At 44.8% G+C, this 21,944-nt stretch overlaps 1 protein-coding gene across 9 annotated transcripts in view; it reads left to right on the top strand.

Annotated features, from left to right (window-relative positions):
• Positions 1-13,790, top strand: part of usp24 (ubiquitin specific peptidase 24) — an 85,965-nt gene extending 72,175 nt beyond the window's left edge. For all 9 annotated transcript variants that reach the window (XM_079506208.1, XM_079506207.1, XM_079506205.1 and 6 more), the window contains 15 exons: positions 10-105; positions 219-322; positions 485-598; positions 4,282-4,489; positions 4,643-4,732; positions 6,923-7,025; positions 7,121-7,242; positions 7,688-7,801; positions 8,158-8,223; positions 9,048-9,114; positions 9,311-9,389; positions 10,207-10,282; positions 10,389-10,475; positions 11,186-11,296; positions 12,152-13,790. In XM_079506208.1, coding sequence (XP_079362334.1) covers positions 10-105; positions 219-322; positions 485-598; positions 4,282-4,489; positions 4,643-4,732; positions 6,923-7,025; positions 7,121-7,242; positions 7,688-7,801; positions 8,158-8,223; positions 9,048-9,114; positions 9,311-9,389; positions 10,207-10,282; positions 10,389-10,475; positions 11,186-11,296; positions 12,152-12,214 — 1,500 coding nt within the window. In that variant the 3' untranslated portion in view covers positions 12,215-13,790. The remainder of the gene's footprint in view (positions 1-9; positions 106-218; positions 323-484; positions 599-4,281; positions 4,490-4,642; positions 4,733-6,922; positions 7,026-7,120; positions 7,243-7,687; positions 7,802-8,157; positions 8,224-9,047; positions 9,115-9,310; positions 9,390-10,206; positions 10,283-10,388; positions 10,476-11,185; positions 11,297-12,151) is intronic.
• The last annotated feature ends 8,154 nt before the right edge of the window (positions 13,791-21,944 follow it).

The following is a 21,944-nucleotide window of genomic DNA, read 5'->3' as shown; positions in this document are numbered from 1 at the left end:
TGTGTGTAGATGGTGAGGGATGAGAACCTCAAGTTTATGAGGAACAGAGACGTCTACAACAGCGACTACTTCAGCTTCACGCTTTCCCTGGCCTCCGTCAATGCAGTAGGTGTTTGATCAGAATGTGTGTGTGGTCACACACACAGACATCTCAAATATTGTGTGCATGTGTTTCAGCCAAAGTTGAAGCATCGTGTGTGTGTGTGTGTTTGTTTCAGACAAAGTTGAAGCACCCAACCTATCAAGCCATGGCCAAAGAGAGTCTTCAGCTGGCTGTCCATTTCCTCTTCCATACGTACCTGCACACCAAAAAGAAGCTCCGGTATGCATGCACGCGCACACACTGTCAGTCATGATGGTCTGTCAGCCAATGCTTTTTCAATTCCTCTCCTATCTTTGCATCTCATCCTCTCACTCTGTTTACCTAACCACCCCCCCCCACCATCTCTCTCTCTGTTTCTCTCTCTCTCTCTCTCTCTCTCAGGGTTGACACCGAGGAGTGGATGGCTACAGTAGAGGTGCTGCTAACAAAGAGCAGTGAGGCGTGTCAGTGGATGACACAGTACCTGGTTGGACCAGAGGGAAGAGAGATGACCAAGTTAGTACCGCTGGCACCACCACTGTTGGCTAGGGGTGTAACGATACATTGTAACAGCGATATGATACGCATCACGATACATGGTTGACCATATGATACATGGATGCTATTGGTTCATTCAAATGATTTAAAATCGATACAGTAACTATTTAGCAAAGAATTTTAATCTGTGTGAAATGTGTGTATTTTAAGGGAAACAATTATTATTATGGATATAAATAAGTAAACAGCGACTCTCTGGCAAATACATGGACATTGTATTTGAACACATTGACTGACATATTGATTGTTATTACGTCTGTATTTCTTACCTACACCCCTGTATGCGGCGCGTGGCAACGTGGCATGAACCATTACAGCACCGTGGCCTCTAGTTTGATGTTGATGTTCATCCGCAGAGCATTTGATGGTTTCAGAAGTTTCACTGAAACCATCAGCACCAGCATGCGTGTAGCGACAGATAGACTGTCAGTCAGTACCCAGCAGGCCAGCACCAGCATGCGTGTAGCGACAGATAGACTGTCAGTCAGTACCCAGCAGGCCAGCACCAGCATGCGTGTAGCGACAGATAGACTGTCAGTCAGTACCCAGCAGGCCAGCACCAGCATGCGTGTAGCGACAGATAGACTGTCAGTCAGTACCCAGCAGGCCAGCACCAGCATGCGTGTAGCGACAGATAGACTGTCAGTCAGTACCCAGCAGGCCAGCACCAGCATGCGTGTAGCGACAGATAGACTGTCAGTCAGTACCCAGCAGGCCAGCACCAGCATGCGTGTAGCGACAGATAGACTGTCAGTCAGTACCCAGCAGGCCAGCACCAGCATGCGTGTAGCGACAGATAGACTGTCAGTCAGTACCCAGCAGGCCAGCACCAGCATGCGTGTAGCGACAGATAGACTGTCAGTCAGTACCCAGCAGGCCAGCACCACAATGCGTGTAGCGACAGATAGACTGTCAGTCAGTATCCAGCAGGCCAGCACCACAATGCGTGTAGCGACAGATAGACTGTCAGTCAGTACCCAGCAGGCCAGCACCAGCATGCGTGTAGCGACAGATAGACTGTCAGTCAGTACCCAGCAGGCCAGCACCAGCATGCGTGTAGCGACAGATAGACTGTCAGTCAGTACCCAGCAGGCCAGCACCAGCATGCGTGTAGCGACAGATAGACTGTCAGTCAGTACCCAGCAGGCCAGCACCAGCATGCGTGTAGCGACAGATAGACTGTCAGTCAGTACCCAGCAGGCCAGCACCAGCATGCGTGTAGCGACAGATAGACTGTCAGTCAGTACCCAGCAGGCCAGCACCAGCATGCGTGTAGCGACAGATAGACTGTCAGTCAGTACCCAGCAGGCCAGCACCAGCATGCGTGTAGCGACAGATAGACTGTCAGTCAGTACCCAGCAGGCCAGCACCAGCATGCGTGTAGCGACAGATAGACTGTCAGTCAGTACCCAGCAGGCCAGCACCAGCATGCGTGTAGCGACAGATAGACTGTCAGTCAGTACCCAGCAGGCCAGCACCAGCATGCGTGTAGCGACAGATAGACTGTCAGTCAGTACCCAGCAGGCCAGCACCAGCATGCGTGTAGCGACAGATAGACTGTCAGTCAGTACCCAGCAGGCCAGCACCAGCATGCGTGTAGCGACAGATAGACTAGCTGTCAGTCAGTACCCAGCAGGCCAGCACCAGCATGTGTGTAGCGACAGATAGACTGTCAGTCAGTACCCAGCAGGTCAGCACCAGCATGTGTGTAGCGACAGATAGACTGTCAGTCAGTACCCAGCAGGCCAGCACCAGCATGCGTGTAGCGACAGATAGACTGTCAGTCAGTACCCAGCAGGCCAGCACCAGCATGCGTGTAGCGACAGATAGACTGTCAGTCAGTACCCAGCAGGCCAGCACCAGCATGCGTGTAGCGACAGATAGACTGTCAGTCAGTACCCAGCAGGCCAGCACCAGCATGCGTGTAGCGACAGATAGACTGTCAGTCAGTACCCAGCAGGCCAGCACCAGCATGCGTGTAGCGACAGATAGACTGTCAGTCAGTACCCAGCAGGCCAGCACCAGCATGCGTGTAGCGACAGATAGACTGTCAGTCAGTACCCAGCAGGCCAGCACCAGCATGCGTGTAGCGACAGATAGACTGTCAGTCAGTACCCAGCAGGCCAGCACCAGCATGCGTGTAGCGACAGATAGACTGTCAGTCAGTACCCAGCAGGCCAGCACCAGCATGCGTGTAGCGACAGATAGACTGTCAGTCAGTACCCAGCAGGCCAGCACCAGCATGCGTGTAGCGACAGATAGACTGTCAGTCAGTACCCAGCAGGCCAGCACCAGCATGCGTGTAGCGACAGATAGACTGTCAGTCAGTACCCAGCAGGCCAGCACCAGCATGCGTGTAGCGACAGATAGACTGTCAGTCAGTACCCAGCAGGCCAGCACCAGCATGCGTGTAGCGACAGATAGACTGTCAGTCAGTACACAGCAGGCCAGCACCAGCATGCGTGTAGCGACAGATAGACTGTCAGTCAGTACCCAGCAGGCCAGCACCACCATGCGTGTAGCGACAGATAGACTGTCAGTCAGTACCCAGCAGGCCAGCACCACCATGCGTGTAGCGACAGATAGACTGTCAGTCAGTACCCAGCAGGCCAGCACCAGCATGCGTGTAGCCATGCACACGTTAACACTGAGAGGGATTGATGGCACCTCTGTGGGCCGGCCACGGCTGACCGACTCCATGCTCATTGGCTGAAAGAGTAGGCTTGGCTCTGGAATGTAAACATGGCCCTGGCTGTGCCAGACAGTGTATTTTACCGCAAATTCCCCAAATTGTTTACCCCGAATGTGCGTGTGGTCGCGCGCGTCTAATATGCCGACTTTCCACTAATTACTTTTTAAAAGTCTTGGGTTTCATTGTTGTAGGTTGCGGCGTGGGTTGATTGCACTGCTCTAAGATGCAACAGTATGCTTCTGCCACTCACGCACACCACACAATCTTTTAGTTTTGGGGTGGGGGTAGGTGTAGAAGTGGTCTCGCACCGTTCTGGTTTTCAGGTACAATCCAGCAAGCACAACAACTGTGTTCTGGGGAAATAACGACGTATGTGTAAAGCCCAGTCAGTCCACAGTCCACAGCAATGATATGCAACGCAACGAGTTGTAACTTGCAACCACTTGCAATAGAATCCCCAGACTGTGTTGACCTGCATGCCAAGATAAAAGATAGTTTTCTGTTTTTATACAGAACTCCTGTCACTTATACAATGCTACAGAAACTCTGCCATCCAAAGATGACTAATGTCTACAGCAGTTATTCTTAAACATTTTTATTTCAAGGACCCCCAGTTTAATATTAATTAGGCCACAGGCCCCAATTTGATACCATGCTTATGGTTAATGCTTTGACCCCACTCTATACTGTCATTTAACTCTGAGAGTGTATAAATGGACCCATATGGATCCATTTGTACATTCTCGTAGACCCGTAAGTGTCCATTTACTTGTGTGTACAACAAATACATGAATTAGTCTTATATATGGCTTGTCCTTACCCATATGTCAGTTGCATGGACGCATCTCTTCAACGAACAGCAGCGGCCAATGAGCTGTTCAACAAACACTAGCGAACTCTAGGGAGTTTAATGCCTTGCGCTGTGTTTGTGTTCCTCCTCTGCTCCCAGGGTGTGCCTGTTGGAGTGCAGTGTTAGGGAGGTGAGGATCGTAGTGGCATCCATCCTCCAGAAGACACTGGAGAGTGCACTTCAATTCGGAGACCCCGGATTGGACAGCCTGACAGACGCCCTGCTCTCCTTATTGGACAAAGACGTGCCCGAGAACGTCAAAAACTGCTCACAGTACTTCAGCCTCTTTAGCAACTTTGCCCAGAGGGTAATTCCTGCATCCATGTCTTGTGTGCAATACATTATTGGCTTTTTTCTATAAAAAAAAAATTAAATTGTATTAATACATTTTATTATTAATTTCTGGTATGTATATATTGCCCCTATTGTTTGTAAGATGTTGGAATGATTTCTCTTTCAGGGTTTCAGTTCTTGTCAGCTGTTGTTGAAACACTCTGCTTATCGTCGGATGCTCATCTTCCTGCTGGGACCTAACAGACAGAACAACCAGGTAAGACTGACAGCTAATGGGAGGAGCTTGTGTAACGGACTTCTTTTAGTAGTCAATGAAACGAACAGGAACCTCAGGAGACAGTTTATTCTGTAGGAACAGACAAATCAGACACTATTTGTTGTTGGAACTGGACCACTGCATATCCTCAAACTGTCTCAGCAGAGCACAGAATCATTTTAGCCTGACCAACAGTAGCATCTGTCTAATAATGTTTTAGCCTGACCAATAACATTAACCTCCGTCTAATACATGTTTTATTTTTATTATATACATAGTCTTAAATCCAAATAAAATAATGAAATCAGAATACCATAGCAGCATACTGGGCTCAACATTGAGTTTGCAATTACAGAAGAATTACCAGCAAAACATTAAATTAAAACAAGTTATAGTTGGTACATTATATATAGCACATACCTGTAGGAACAGACAAATAAGACACTATTTGTTGTTGGAACTGGACCTCTGCATATCCTCAGACTGTCTGTGTGCAACACAACACAAAAAGTAAACTCACTTTATTTTCGCGCAAAAAGACTGCATGACGTCATCACTAGTCCCAACGTGATAAAACAAAAGCTGTTTACAAAAAGATTCATTGCACTCAGATTGATATTATCATAATGACCCAACGTCATAACATTAGGTACTGTATGCTTCAACTTACTGCTGAAATGAACAATATTTCATAGCAAAATCATAAAATAACATCAGTGTTTTCAGAGAACCCTCTCACCTCAGCAGAGCACTGAATCCACTGAGGCAGCTACGGCAACACCACTAGGACATACAGAGCGGCAGCTACGGGAACACCTCTAGGACATACAGTGCGATATGTAGTGAACCAAAGTGCTATATATCTTAGTTTGAACCAGCAAAAATATGGCTGGTACAGTGGTACTGCTCAATACTAGTGGGAAAATTAACAACTCAATTCAACTAATTACTCACTTTGTGATGCTTTTTGCTTTTGAAATAGTTCAACTATTATATTCTATCCTATCCTCATTCGATAAAATGGGTACCCTGACCTGAAAATATATTTTCTATTAAATAAAGACCTGGAGAGACATGTGGACTTCTGTTACTGAACAAACACTCACATAGAAATGAGTACTATTTAATCACTTACCCTACCTTTAATCACTTACCCTACCTTTAAGGTGTATAAACTCTTTTGCCATAGCCAGTTGAGAGACCAGAAATGGACACTTTTAACAGCGATCACTTTTTGACGATTAATAATCAATACAAAGCAGAGAGTGACACAAATGGAGGAAGAATGATACATTGTACTATATGTTATTATGGTTTTATATCTAAACTTTATATTTTACCATTACTTAAAGTACCAGTAAGACGCTGAAACTACAGGTCTGGCAATGCCCATATGGACCCTTTTTTTTTCTTTTTTCTTTTTTTTTGCCGTGTAGGACGTAACATGTGTGCTAATTAGTAAGGCCAGGCGGGGCAGTCCACACCATCTCTAGAGGGTGTGATAAGCTCTACATCTGACCTCAAACTCAAACCTTTAGATCTCCATATATGGAGCTGACCTCACCTGTTCTGGCATTCCACATGTTGATCCTTCCCCACCCGTCCTTCAAACTCTAGACGGGCCCGCCCCGAAGTTTTCTGTGCAGCCGCGCCCGGTAGCCGGCGAAAACTAGAGTTCTCAACAGGCCCGGAAATTAAGGCCCGGCCCTACCTGGGCCCTCATCAAACCCTGTACACTCAAGACACGCTCCATATATGGCCAGACCTCATCAAACACTGCCCCCGCTGCCACCCTTAGATCTCCATATATGGAGCTGACCTGTTCTGACATTCCATATGTTGATCTGACCTCATCAAACCCTGTACACTCAAGACACGCTCCATATATGGCCAGTACAGAATTCATTCCATATGTTGATCTGACCCCTGATTGATTTGATGATCTGATGCCAAAGCGCCAGCACTCGCCCAGCAGTCTGCCGTCACCCAGGCACCCATATTGCCTCATCAATTACTGATCCATCCAGAATTCCAAAACACAGACATTCAACATTGAACGTAACGGAGGAAGGTGCGATTATGTGGTTGAGGCACAGTCCAGTCAGCTACATCACAAATGTTCTTAGCAGTGTGTGGGGGACGTCGTGGACTTGTGTTAATTGAACACTTTTGTCTATGGATTTATTGCAGAACCGGCGCTGGAGTCCAGCCCAGGCCCGAGAGTTCCTGCACCTGCACAGCACTCTGGCCCTCATCACCCTGAACTCTGACCTCAAGATGCAGCAGACACAGAGTGAGACACACACTCTCTCTCTTCTGGATAGATTCTCTTGAGACATGCCAACACATGAATCTTTGTTTCATTTTCCAATGAATTCTGCTCCACAGCTGCAGGAGCTGCGTTTAAGCCCAGTGTGGGCAGTGTGCCATCCTCATGCACTCTTCTACCACTCCACACGGATGTGCAGGCCTCTCTCTTCACTGCAGAGGGACAGCCTTACCTGCTCGAGGTGGGACACACACACACACACACATCTCATCAAGGGGTTCTTAGGAATTTTCGGTCATAGTAAAGTAAAATGTGTAGTAAAAGGCAATGTTACTGTTTATGGTAATTTATCATTTATTTGATACATTTGGTTGAATTGAATGAAAATGAATAGTACAATAGAACAGTAAATCTAAGTTGGGTCTAGAGGTCGAGGCATACTTTGGTTAGACATAGCATGTGGATTAAGGTTGGTGACGGGTGCATTAAAACGACCGGATTAAGGTAGGTGAGGGGTGCGTTAAGGGTTGGGAGAGGGTTAAGGTTAGGTGTGCTGCCCCATGGGAGGTGAGGGTTTGAGATAGGTTGTAGGACTAATGACTGGTCTAACCAATGACTAGTCTAAACTAAGTACTGCACCCGGTCGTCCTACCCTACTCTGACCTGCGTGTGTACTGTCTGTGCAGGTGCTGTGTTCCATGCGTGAGCTGTCAGGTCCTCTGTCCCTGCTGATAGAGATGGTGACGTACTGCTCCTTCTGCAACGAGCCCTTCTCCCTGGGTTTCCTGCACTTACTCAAGGTAAGAACTGAAAATGCCTTTCCTGCATGGCTCTAGTTTGTCCAACCATGTCGGACAGCCCAGTCTTTAGTTCTACTTAACGGCTAAACTCAAAGGTGCGGCGAGATTATCTCTGTCGCAAAGTGTTGGGATCATACATTGATCTTATCATCGGGCTCATTGGCTCTTGTCTCTCGGATCGGTGCTTTAACAAAGGGCCACAGCCATGAGCGTTGCATGCCATGTACATCGTGGGCACTGTGACGTCTTACCCACCTGTTACACTCAGTTCTACGTATACTGTTAAAATGCCCCCAGAACAAAGCAGACAAATTATTTTATGCATCTTTCTTTTGTTTCATCTCTTTGAACTGTAGTCCCAGCTAGAGACGGCTCCCCCTCATGAACTAAAGAACGTATTTCTAATGCTTCAGGAGCTGCTGGTGAGTACCTTTAACCTTTAACCCCAATAGTTCTAATGCTTCAGGAGCTGCTGGTGAGTACCTTTAACCCCAATAGTTCTGCTGGTGAGTACCTTTAACCCCAATAGTTCTGCTGGTGAGTACCTTTAACCCCAATAGTTCTGCTGGTGAGTATCTTTAACCCCAATAGTTCTGCTGGTGAGTACCTTTAACCCCAATAGTTCTGCTGGTGAGTACCTTTAACCCCAATAGTTCTGCTGGTGAGTACCTTTAACCCCAATAGTTCTCAACTGCTTTGGCACTGGAGACTCCAATTCCAGGAAGTCGGTAACCAATGTATTAAACAACAACATATTCGGGTGGCCATAGCTGAGTGTTTAGTGAGCCTACCTGGGGCGCCAGAGCCCCTGGTTGTCCCAGGTACGATGCCAGGCCAGTCCAGCAATGTGTCAATGTGTGTCCCTGAGCAAGACTCTTAACACCTAATTGCTACCCGAGTGCCGTAAATTGGCTGCTCACTGCTCCTAGTTGTTATAGGATGGATAAATGCAGAGGACGAATGTGCACATATATACATACAGTGACAAAAAACACCCCCAAGGATTACATTGCAGCTACAAAGCTATTCATTTTCTAATAGAAGTCAGCGACATGAAGGTACAAAGCGACGTCCAACATTTATATTACTTTACATTTTATTTGCTCGCTTGTCAGACGCGCGCTTGATGATGTCAATGAGTTGATCACCAGATGCACTCCATCACTTTGTAGCTTTGTATCCTTTTATCAGATGTGAAGGCAGCATTGTGTAATTGAGTTAATTTACTTTTGTATTTTCCTTTCAGGTCATTGAAGACCCTCTTCAAACTCAAAGATTGAAGTATGCCTTTGAGTCAGAGAAAGGCCTGTTAGGTAGGATGCTTTGTTCTTCAGTATCTGTGTACCAGTAAAGGAGAGCAGGCAACGCATCATGTCTGATGAGATTAATATCAAATATCTAAATATTGAATCAAGCTACTTGAAAACTTTCTGTGGGTTCAATTTTACTGCAGTCAGAGTAGACTTGAAAGAACAAATGTATTGACTGTCTGCTCTTCTTCTTCTACAGCTTTAATGCACCAGAGCAACAATGTGGACAGCAGTCGCTGCTACCAGTGTGTCAAGTTCCTAGTCACACTGGCCCAGAAGTGAGTCTTTATATTATACAACAAAGATATGCACAGATGTGTTTCGGTGTCGAGCCTTCTTGAAGGCTTCTAGAAGGCTGGCAATTCTTTGTTTTATACATTGAGTGTTGTTGAGCCATGCACAAGCCATTTGAATGAGGTTGTGCTCATCTTGCTTCTACTTTGAAGCTTACTTTATAGACCATCACCTCTTTTTACTAAAGTAAAAATACTTACTAATACTTATTACTTAAAAGATTCTCCATCTCACGACAAAGAGAACTGATCTTCAAGCCGTTGTTAGCTTAACCCATTTTGGGTGGGAACCCCTTTTGGTGTTAGCATCATGTTGTGCTTTAGCTATTGAAAAATAGCAGATCTACAAGCTCATGAGGTTGTAGGTCTGCTATTTTTTTTAAATCGAAGAACGACTGACATAGAAACATAGCTTTTTCAGAAAACTGTCAGGATGTAGAAGACATTTTTGAAAAATCGAAGAACGACTGACATAGAAACATAGCTTTTTCAGAAAACTGTCAGGATGTAGAAGACATTTTTGAAAAATCGAAGAACGACTGACATAGAAACATAGCTTTTTCAGAAAACTGTCAGGATGTAGAAGACATTTTTAGAATCTGATCTCAGGTCAAAATGGGTTAAGCTTGATGATCAGTTGTCTTTGGTAAGCGTCTTCATCATGCAATGGATTATAAATCACACTTCAAGGTTGCATACTAATAGGAATAGAACTCCTTTTTGCACAAAGGCCTTCACTGTTTTGACAGATGTAATGAATGTTAAAGCAAACTGTATATTCTGTATTGTTTTGCCCCGCCAGGTGTGTCCCAGCTAAAGACTACTTTAAGGATCTGTCGGGTCATTGGAGCTGGGCAGTGCAGTGGTTACAGAAAAAGGCGAGTCTTAGGAAACGTGACGCAATGTTAACGCATCGTCTTTCAAAAGGTCTGTCATACTCTTGTAACATATTTTCTGTGTAGTGACACTTCCTCTTCCTCTCAGATGTCAGAACATTACTGGACTCCACAGAGCAACGTCTCCAATGAGACGTCTACCAATAAAACCTTCCAGCGCACTATCTCAGCACAGGTATGCACGCGCACACACACGTTTTTCCTGTTTAGAGGATTTTTTGGGGGCGTCCCCTCCAAGACATATTTCAGTCGCCCCCAAAGGAAAAGTACCAGCACCAACATTATAAGAATTGTGACTAAAATGTAGCCTATCCAAGAAAGATGAGCTGCTGTTCAGTCACTAGGATTGTAGCCAGTCTCCTGACCTTCTGAATGGTTTATGACACCCTAATCCCCTGCCCCCTGTTGTTATAGCAATTCATTCTTCCCCACACACATGTTTCTGTGTCCACTTCTCACTGCTGTTGCATCCTACTGACTCACCTCCCAGTGAGGAGCCCTCCCAGGGAGGACGTAGAGCCTCCGTCCTACTCCCGCCAAACACTCCCTGCTGACAGGTGGCCCCAACATGCAGTGACAATTATCACCCTCCCTGCCCGGCTTCCCTCCTTCAAACACGGGCAAATTGTGTTTGTATAGATGCACAACAAAGCTGGATGCACTGTGGTGGATTTCAACCCCCAGCATACTAGACATTTTATTGATCAAATGGTCAGAAATGGCAGGAACATGCATCATTTCTGTCAAATTACGTATCAGCAATCCAGGAAAACCCCTGCATAAGTACCACAAAAAAAACACACGACATTCTGAGGGTCTCTAAGTGTGTGTGTGTCTGTGTGTGTGTGTGTGTGTGTGTGTGTGTGTGTGTGTGTGTGTGTGTAGGATACCCTGGCCTACGCCACAGCGTTGCTGAATGAGAAGGAACAGTCTGGCAGCAGTAATGGCTCCGACGGTAGCCCCGCCAATGACAACGCAGACCGCAGCCTCCGACAGGTAAAGAGCAGTCATCATATTGTTGCTGTCGGGCAGAATCCCTGTCTCCATATTTTAACTTTGTTTTTGTAAATGAATGCCCCACGTGATCATACTAGAGCGTCATACAAATGCATAAAAAAAATCGCAGATCTACAAGCTTGAAACATTGCGCAAAGCGTCACGTTTTGAGTTTGTGGATCTGCTATTTTTTTATTTATTTTTAATCCTGAAAAGTTACGGTTTTGGACATGTGAGGTTTTCACCCGACAGACGATATTACAGTACAGGTTCATTCTACAAAATGTAAGCCCTCTGTTCTTTCTGCTCAATGTTCACTTCATGTGCATTGAGTGGTCTGACTCATCATGCTGGCATTTACAGAAGCAGTACATGTAAAACGGGTTCACGGAAATGATAAGTGGTGAAATAGTAGTAATTATATCCCCGTTCTCACTGCAGAATGTACTGTAGTGCACACTGTTCTTTTAGACACTAAAAGCCTCTTTCTTTGTTCATTATTCATGGTTACTGGTGGGTCATATTACTCATGGTTCTCTCTCTCGCTCTCTCTCTCTCTCGCTCTCGCTCTCTCTCTCTATCTCTCTATCTCTCTCTCTCTGTGGAACAAGCTCACCATTTCAGACTCCCAATTTTCCGCGGTAATCTGAAATTCAACCACATCAGACTCCACCTATTGCTTTTGTGTGGCGTGTAGTATGATCAAGTTGGACATTCATTTAATAATTCAAATTGTGAAATAATCGGTTCCTGCCCGACAGCGACGTTATTGTAAGTCACTCTGGTTAAGAGCGTCTGCTGAATGCCTAAATGGTCATTGAAATTTCTGTAATCGTATTTTGTAATTTCCCCCAGGGTTCAGAATCTCCGATGATGCTGGGTGACTCGAAGAGCGATTTAGAAGATGTGGACCCCTAGTTTTCCTCCAACCTGGCAACCAAATCCCTCCAATGGAGAGGCGGCGCAGCTCCCCGGCAGCCAGTACGAAAAAAAGAAAAAGAAAAAAAAAAAAAGACTGCACTTCACCACCTCTGATTGGTCAGGACATTTTTATGACTTCTAGGACAAGCAGCCAATCAAAAACACTTAATAATGGAGGCGGATCATTATTAACGGATGCAGGAAAGGCTGACGATGGTGTGTGTGTGCGGGAAAGTGGAAGAAGCTTCCATACCTGATGGATGAGCTACGTTTATCCTTTTATTCATTCATTCACTCTGAATGAGCAGAAGATTCTGACGACGAGGGGTTGTGTTTTAACAAAAGTTTGTCTGTTTTTCCTCATTACTTGCCAATGTAACTACCGCAGACATCTTCATATTGTAAAGACTTGTTCCATATGTGTAATATGAAAAATGTTAGATAATATTTTAAAGCCTTCTGTGCTCTCCTCCACAGCCACCTAAATAGCAAAAAGAAAAGAAAAAAAACACACACACAATGGGTGGCGTTATCTGCTCTTAGAGGAATTTTGCATACAGCAGTGTGTGTGTGTACGTGCACGGTCGGGAACACCTACAGTACACACACACACACACGGACACAGACACACACACACACATAGACACAAACAGGCTTCGCTGGGGTTTTTTAAGTATGCACTTTATAGTCCAACCCAGTCATGTGATGTACAGCAGCACTGGTCAGTTCCTCTGGGGACTGGGGAAGTCCCGCCTCCTCCTCACATACATGTATGTCTCCCCTTCCTTTTTTTGTTTGTTGGATCAAACAATGTTTTCAGTGCCACGTAATGCAGTCAGCCACACCTCGGACTGTGACTGTATCCATTTCCCTGTTCGACTACAGTGTGTTACACATCGGAGTGCTGTCCCTACACATGGTAGACACAGGGGCCCAAAACCTGGGGGCCCCCCGAACAGATCCGGAAAGAGCTGTGCGGGTGCCGGCACTCTTCCCCTGCACCCCACACTCAAGTTCCAGCAAGATGAGCAGCTGATTTTCTGGATTTTATGCTCTGTTTGGTTGGGTTTTGTTTTTTTTGGGGCGGGGGGGGTATGTTATTTGTGGTCTCGGAAAAGTCTTTGGAAAAGCTAGTTTCTTGGGGTTTAAGAATTCATGCCTTATGCAAGAAAAGCTGCTCTGTGCGTGTGCGGATGCAATGTGCTCGTGCAGAGCCAAACTGGTGAGGGCATTCTGTGCCAACCGGAGGGGAACTCAGGAGCTTGTTTTATATTTTGTTGGTGCCAACCCAATGCGCGCGCACACACACACACACACACACACACACACACACACACACACACACACAAACTCTATGCTACTGTATAACCTCTGTAGATGTAGATCACATGCAAGCAAATGCATGTACACACTAACTCGCGCATAAAGAACCAGTCCTCTCTTCACTCTGTGCATTATTAGGTTTTGATTTGCCAACTGAGTTTCTTCCTTTTTGTTTTTGTTTGTTTTATTGCTTTGCCTTTTGCTTTTGTCTGCCTTTGGGGAAATAAACACACACAGGGGCGTGACCCGACCCATTAGCCCGAGTTCCACCTGACAATTGACACCAAATCATCATCATCCCACGCCAACTATCGGGAGACCTTAAGTGCCTTAACCTCCCGATTGTCCCTCACATCAAAGTCACTCTGGAGTCCGGTCTGTCACCCATCGTACGTACCGTGTCACTAGGACAACGGCCTCTCACAGGAGAGGTTAAGGTGTAGCTGCCCTAGCCTGACTACAGCACTGAGCCCATCTTCTCACCTGGCCATTCACCAACCCTGCAGAACAGCCTGCATTATAGGGCTCTCTGTCATCCTTTTCTCATCTCCTGCTAGTCCCAAAATAAATAATAGATGACTTTCCCCCTGTGTGTTGCGTGCCAAGGACTGTAGGAATGTACTTGTTGGTATTTACCTGGATTCTGTGTGTATGGGAAAGGGGGCGGTGGGTGTGTGCAGTAGTCGTTGTCCCCCCCCCCCCCCCCAATCTAAACAGAGCTTAGCTGGACAGGACAGGGTTGTTGTTTTTTGATGGTGGTTAAAATGCTGCTTCTCTTCATGTAGCTTAGACTTAAAGCAGACACATTGTAGTGTATATTTACTGAATCATGCTAACCTGGCCGATTGGGGAAAAGCCACGCGGCCGACACTCAGAAGTTCCCGCAGACAATCGCCTTGTTTAGCCCATTTTGGGCGGGAACCCTTTTTGGTGTTTTAAGCATTTTGTTATGCTTTAGCTATTGAAAAACAGCAGATCTACAAGCTCATAGCGCAGCACCGAGTGCCGCGCTATGAACTTGTAGGTCTGCTATTTTTTTTAAATCGTGAAAATGTGCCTCAAATCTTTTGAGCACCACTGATACAGAAACATAAGGACATTTTTTAAATTTCGACGATCAGGCCTAAATGGGTTAGTGTTCGCCCCGAATGTCAACATTGCTTTAGCATTCTGAGCTGCTAAGGTTCTTCAATCTTCTGCGTGGCACCGATCGATCACGACGCAGACAAAGCCAGATCAGCATATTCAGCTCTCAGCTTTAACAGTTTAATGTTTACAATGTTGGGACCTACTTGGCAAATATTTCTATTTTTTGGGGGGCTGGAGATAGACATGAAGTCCATTTGCTTATAGGGCTCCTGTTGCGTCCTGCGTGTCTTCAGCGCTGCCGCTTCCTTCGAGCGTGAGGAAAGTTGAGCCCGATTTATACTTCTATCGTATGACGGCGTCCATTGCCGAGACATTATTCCACCATCTTGCGCTGGGCTTGGGATCATTTTAGTGATTCCGGTTCATTAACGGTTCTCTCTTAACGGTCCGATTCCTTAACGGTTCCCTTACATACACATGGACCCTTACAGGTCTGTAACTCTGAAACCAATTTGTTTCCACTAGTACACTGTCGGAGTTATGGTGGTCCTTGAAATTAAAAGGTTTGAGAACCACCCGTATTGTAATTGTATAGCAGACCCCAAGTCCACAAATGGTTACGATGTCGGATCCGGGATCCCCCGGTTCCAGATCCCAACCCTAACTTACAATAAAAGTATATAAAAGGTGTCTTCAGAAGACACCCCCAGCCCCATCTCCCACTCTTATCTCACTAAAGTTCTGAATGTGACCCTGGCTGCTCTCCCTGGCATTCGCATGCGTGACAGCGAAGCGGCGGAGGAGTGTGTATCGTGACGGTGTTGTGCTGGTGGTGGAGGAGGGTAAACCAACCTCCGATGTGTTGTTTGCTGTGTGAACTCTCTCATTCGTGCTCATTTTCTCACATAATCTTCCTGCGCCTCCTTCTCTGTGGCTAGTCATGTGCTCTCAAATGGGACTCTGTATGTGTGCGTGTGTGTCTGTGCGTGTGCCGCTTGAGAGAAGGTGGTGGAGGGGGTCCCTACTAGCTAGTAACTACCTACGGTGGGGCCAGGACCAGAGAAACCTGTGAGATTGGGCATGGTTGGCCCAGAGCCTCTCCCATGTTTGCCCCTCCACAGCACCTGTAGTCCTTTTTAAAAGACTTGCAATCAAATCTTTTCTTTTTATCAGTGGGGATGCAGGGAGGGAGCTAAGGGTATAATTGCATGGGTGGGGGTGGGAGGGCTCCGTATATGGGTTTTTACTCTGTCACTCAACTTTGGAAAAATCACATCTGAAAGTCAAACCCTGCCTACGGCAGGATTCTGTAATGCATGTTAAAAAACCCTGTTTTAATTTGTACATCAGAGTTTGATTATGGGGAAATTTGATATAAAATAAACTGGAATGCACAGCCTTTTGTAAACATGGAGTTTCTTTCTAATATATAGTCCGGTATTTCAGTATTTAACTGGCCACAGTGCAGTACCTGTTATCAGAGTACAGTACTTGCTAGCTGATGTAACTTTCCTATTCTAGCCTGGATTTGAACCAGGCTAGAATAGCCTGGTTCCTGTGCAAAGGTTTCCTGTGCAAATCCTGACATTTTTCCCATTGAGCTAATAGACTGGAGGGTATGCGCATGACATCATCATACCCGGAAGTTATGGAATGCCTACTGAGTGGCAAAAAACTACTTTCTGGCCTTGACATCCCATACATACAAACAGAAAAGTGCTATCTGATTGCAATTTGCAATAAATGTTCAATTCACTTTGCCACTCACTTTATGCATGCGCATACCCTTTTTATAGAGCCTGCCTGCTTGCTCAGGGGATGAATTGAATCTTGACAATCGGGTCAAAATTCGTGTCAGATCCTGTGTATGTGAGACATGACCTTTGACGCAATCTAAATGTCTCAATAGAAGAGCAGGTACAACATACAACCACATATCCATGTTGTAGCTGTCGGGCAGAAACCTTGTATCTCCAAATGTCTGCTTTTTATGTTTTGTTTTGTTTTAGTCATTTAATGCAGTACTTCATCATACAGAAAGCACTTGAAAGCTTTGGTGTGACGCTGTAGTGTGATCAAGTCGGGGCGTTCATTTACAAAAAGTTTGAATATGCAGCTAAGGGGTTTCTGCCTGACCGCAACGATATGTGTGCCTCAGTGTCAAAAGCCTTGTATGCAGTGTTTTTGGCAGAAAGTTTTAGTTTTAGTCATCGTCACTTGAATAATTTTCATTTTGTTCTAGTCACATTTTAGTCACCTGGAATGTTTGTCTAGTTTTAGTCGACTAAATATCATAAGATTTTAGTCTACTAAATCTGCCGTTGATATAGTCGACTAAAATGTATTTTGGCAGGCTTTAATGCCGTCGTAATGACTGTTCATACACTTGCTGAAAATAGCATATCTACAAGCTCACAAGGCGGCACAGCGTGACTCATTGTGAGCTTGTAGATCGGCTATTTTCAGCATGCAACCTTACTTAACTGTAAAATTACATACTGGATCTCTTTTCCTCTAGTTTTTTTCATTTTGTTGATGAAATTGTCAGTATATTTAGTCTTAGTTTTAGTCATCATAGCTTAGGTTTTTATTTAGTTTTCGTCGGTGGAAAAAGGTAGTCGACGAACATTTATTGTCTTAGTTTTAGTCGATGAAATCAACAGTGCGTGTGTGTCTGTGTGTGTGTGTGTGTGTGTGTGTGTGTGTGCGACTGCGAGTAGCACTAATGTCTGATGCTGCGGCTGCTTAGTCATCAGAGCAGCTGGTGTGTATCCGGTCTGTTTCTCTGCATCACTTACTGTGTCTGCCTTTGCTTGGATGTCCTTGAGTATTCATGGCTCACTGAAACTGCTCGTTCTTTTTTTCAATTTTTTTTTTTTAATATATATAGTTTTTTATTGGGGACAGACAAGCAGTACATCTGACAGGAAAATCTTTGCACATAGTCACCCATTTTTTTTCTTTTTAAAATCATCACAAACATCAACAAACAATGTACACCCCCCCCCCAACGAAACAAGGACAAACAGGACTATTTAATTCATTTTTATCGAACAAACAAAAATGTAGGAGCGCACACCAGTAGTGGGGAGGTTCTGACCGCAGTATATAAAACTTTGACTAAGAAAGGAAAGAGGCCGCACAGCTCGTAGTCACGATGCCATAAACTTAATTTTTGCACCCACCTTCCAACGTTTCGGCAAACAGGTTACCCTCTTCAGGGTATCAGTAAAGGCACCTGAAGAAGGCAACCTGTTTGCCGAAACGTTGGAAAAATAAAGTTTATGGCATCGTGACTACGAGCTGTGTGGCCTCTTTCCTTTCTTAGTCAAAATTATTATCCCACGATTTTGCAACCCAGTTTTTTCACCCAGTGCCAATTATCTAATGTAATCCTCGGCGCTACACTTCCTCTGCCAACCTGGGGGGGCAGCGGACTGACCTCGTGCCTCCTTCTATGCATGAGGAGTCCAAGCTGCTTCTTTTCTTGCTCATTCTTAACCACATGAACCCAGCGTCCCTATTCTGGGGATGAACATTTGGTGAAAACATCAGATATACAAGCTCACAACCTGTCCGTGCACCTTGTTCATATGAAGAACAAACTATGTAGGGCAGTGGTTTTCAATCCTTTTCGTATCAGGGTCCATTATTTATTCTGCATTTGAGCCACAGACCATTTGATGAGATTTAGCCTTGCAGACCCAAAACTAGAGAATGTGCCCACATGTCCATGCTAGATAACAGGCAAACGATCAAAATAACAATTCTTCTACATTCTCAAATTGTGTAGACGTAAATTAACTTAAGTAATGCAGATGTTTAACAATAATTAAAAGAGTGTAAAATAAAACCAAATTAACCTATAAGTGTCCACTCCATTTGGTTTCATTTTACACTTGAGTTAAAGATCTATAAGGGTCCATTTGGTTACCAACTCTCCATTTAGCTGGGCCACCTGGAACCCCCTCAAGGACCACTGGTGGTCCCCGGACCACTGGTTGAGAACCACTGATGTAGGGCATAGGCCTTGATGAGTGGGCCCAGGATGTCGGAACCTTGGCGACACAGCGCTACAATCTGTTAACGTCCAACCGGAAGGACCACAAGACACCTCAGCCTGGGACAGGATATACAATATAGAGCGATCATATCATTGACACACTTTTTGATATCTATGTCGTACACATCATGATCAATTCCTGGGTGATATATTCCGTGAAATGGGATACAATCAGATCGGGTGGCGGTTCAAGATCAAGTAAAATAAATAAATAAACATGATATTAAACAGATTGTGAGAAACTGATAGCTGTAGTCTCTGAGGAAGGTATCAGACATGATTCCACAGAGTTACTTAATATCGGGTGGAAATGTCCAAAACTTAACTTTTCAGGATTCAAAAATAGCAATAGTAGCAGATCTACAAGCTCAAATCGTGTCTCTTTCGAGCTTGTGGATCTACTACTGCTTGTATGTGAAGCTGTAGTAAAAGAAAGTTAGAATATGGAGCTAAGAGGTTTCTGCCCGACAGCAACGATATGGAAACCTTAGACTCGGAAGCACACTTTCCTGCTGACAACATAGACCTGCTGGTTGTCCGTTGAGTGCTCCGACAGGCAGCGTATTCCAGATGCAGAGAGTGGCAGCACACTGTATGGCCGGGCCAAAATTAGATTTGAGATCCATAACTGGTTCCAGCTGAAATCCCATATGAAGGAAGCCATGATTAATCCATTAAACCCTGTAAAGCATCTGTCATTTCATTTAACATTTTAGCCATATTTTATGCTTTGCTATTTAAAAATAGCAGATTTACAAGCTCATAGCGCAGGGCTAAACTTGGCCTCCATCTGCTCTGCTTCTTCATTAACGTGTTGATAACTGACTGACTGAAGAGTTAACCAGAGCTCCCAAATCCAAACCCATTGGGTAGGCTCTATTGCAGTGGTTCTCAGAGAGCTCCAGGGCTCCTTGGGGGGATTTCCAAGTGGTCCCTAGAAAAAGTAATTAACATAGCATCACAATCCTTTAAACAACATTATTCATTTATATGTTGGCAATTAAAAAACAATCTTTGATTTTTTTTTTACTCAAATATTTGAGTATTGAATATTTGATATCTGAGTCATTGGCACGAAAAAGTTTGAGAACTACTGCTCTATTGAACATTAAATCAAGTTGGTCACAAAAAAAACATTAAATCAATATCACCATTACTACTGCCTCGATTACTTTTACTCAAGGAGTCCCTGGCCGGGTCGCATACAAAGGCTGGGTGTTCAAATGAACTAATTATGTCAAAGGACATCAGTCTTACTGCCATTACTTTTTCACCTTTTTTCTTTTAAGTCGTATAGTTCACCACGTTGTGATGGGACACATTGAGCATAATGTAGATCGTCTGTTTTGTACGGTTTCAATATATTTTCAGTTAATTGCCCAGCCATAGTACCCTGGATTTTTTATGTTGTCTCGTCTGCTGTCATGCAACACTTACCTGTTGTAATGTTGAGGACTGAAGTCAGCAGAGTGGAGCCACCACAGCCTACGGAGAGACAGACGTCACAGACGGGTGATGAACCTAGGAGGTGGAAACTAGCCTCGCGTCACCAGGCTTTCCACCTCGGAGGAAAGCCAAGGAAATACAGGATGTTCTCTACCTGTGGACCTCAAAGGATGCTGTCACTGCTGCAGGCAAGGCATCTACAGTACGTCCATTCAGCCAGGTAGGAATGCATGATGAAGACAAAGATATTGCCATATTTCTACATACCTGTTGTGTTGACCTGGAGAAAAACAAAGACTAATCTATTGCACTCACACATACTGACCAATTACTAAATTCTAATAATACTACAAAACAAAGAATACTGGGACAGAATTAAGTGACTGATGGATGAAAATACATTGACACTGATGGCTGGAATGTCTCTGTCAGGTGGAAACCTCATATGTCCAAAAGCTGTTCCTTTTCAGAATACAAATTCCAAAATAGCAAAAGTAGCAGAGCTACAAGCTCGAAGTGTGCCACGTTTCGGGATTGTGGATCTGCTACTTTTTATACTTGTGTGATGCTGTAGTATGATCAAGTAAAGCATTCATTTACAACAACAAAAATCACACCCATGTGAAGTGAGGGGTGCTCTTATTATTGTTAATGGGAATTCAATCTTTGTGTAGGATGGACACACACACCCGCCATGTGTGTGTGCTGTGAGTGACTGTCACACTGCCTGGCCTAAGGGAGAGGGAGGCATAAATTATGATAAACTGGTATCAGTATAGGATGTCTATTATGAGAGAATAGGCTAGCCATATAAGCTGAAATCTACTCTTACGGAGTGTGAGAAAGGTATACACACTGAGTTCCACTGAAAATATTTAGGGGTCATGTTTATATCCCTATTAATTAATTTTTCTACTTTTGTTTCATGTCTGTGTGTGCACGTGCATGTGTTTGCACACGCAAAAATTTCTATCTGACCATTGTTTTTGTAAAATTACCAATACCAAAATGTAAAAATACGCTGTTACAAGTAAATGTCTGGTGTTCAAAATTGACTTGAGTAAAGGTTGTGCAGAATGTCCCATTTCAAGTTTTCTAAATGTATAAAAATTGCAAATCTTGAGTACATGTACTCACTACTGATGAATCTGGAATTCATAATTCTATAAGTAATGTGTGCTACTGTGCTCATCTTGACTTTCATTTGGAGGTGTCTGTAGGGTGTGTGTGACTGTCTTCCACTCCAGGCTCCCACACCCGGTCCCATGTGGTGAGGGCCTGGCCATTTGCTATGTGCGTTCCTGTGGCTATTTGTATGACAAAGGAGTTTGTTGACATGAAGGAACAGACTGATTGATCAAAGGACTTGTCACTAAAATGTCTGACACCCTACACTCATGTAAACTGCTTAAAAGGTTGACCAAGATGGGACTCTTTGTCAGTCGGGCGTCAGCCCATGTGTGGAGCACGTCAGGCCACTCTGGCTGGCGTGAGCATTTAACCTGTATGCATTGCTGCGCTGTGTACTTGTGAAATAAACAACATCATCTCGGATCTGCTTCTGCTGTCTGCCGTGTGTCACAACTTTTCTCCGGGGCTCTCATGGTTCAGATACATCAGATGGTGTCCGAAATCCGTTGTCATTGGACATTTTTTATGTGCCAGACAAACAGAACCGGCGGCTTTTTTATTCAGTCTAATTCGGGGTGGGGAGTTTTTGTGAGCAACGACGGGGACGTGTGATCCAGCGTTCAGTGCGTCTACATGGAGATGGAGGCCTTCGCCGGCTACAGGCTGCCTCACGAC

The sequence above is a fragment of the Electrona antarctica genome (genome assembly GCF_951216825.1).
Source record: "Electrona antarctica genome assembly, chromosome: 7".
Lineage (NCBI taxonomy): Eukaryota > Metazoa > Chordata > Actinopteri > Myctophiformes > Myctophidae > Electrona > Electrona antarctica.
Note: the sequence above shows the minus strand (reverse complement) of the source record. Positions and strands in the feature narration are given on the sequence as shown.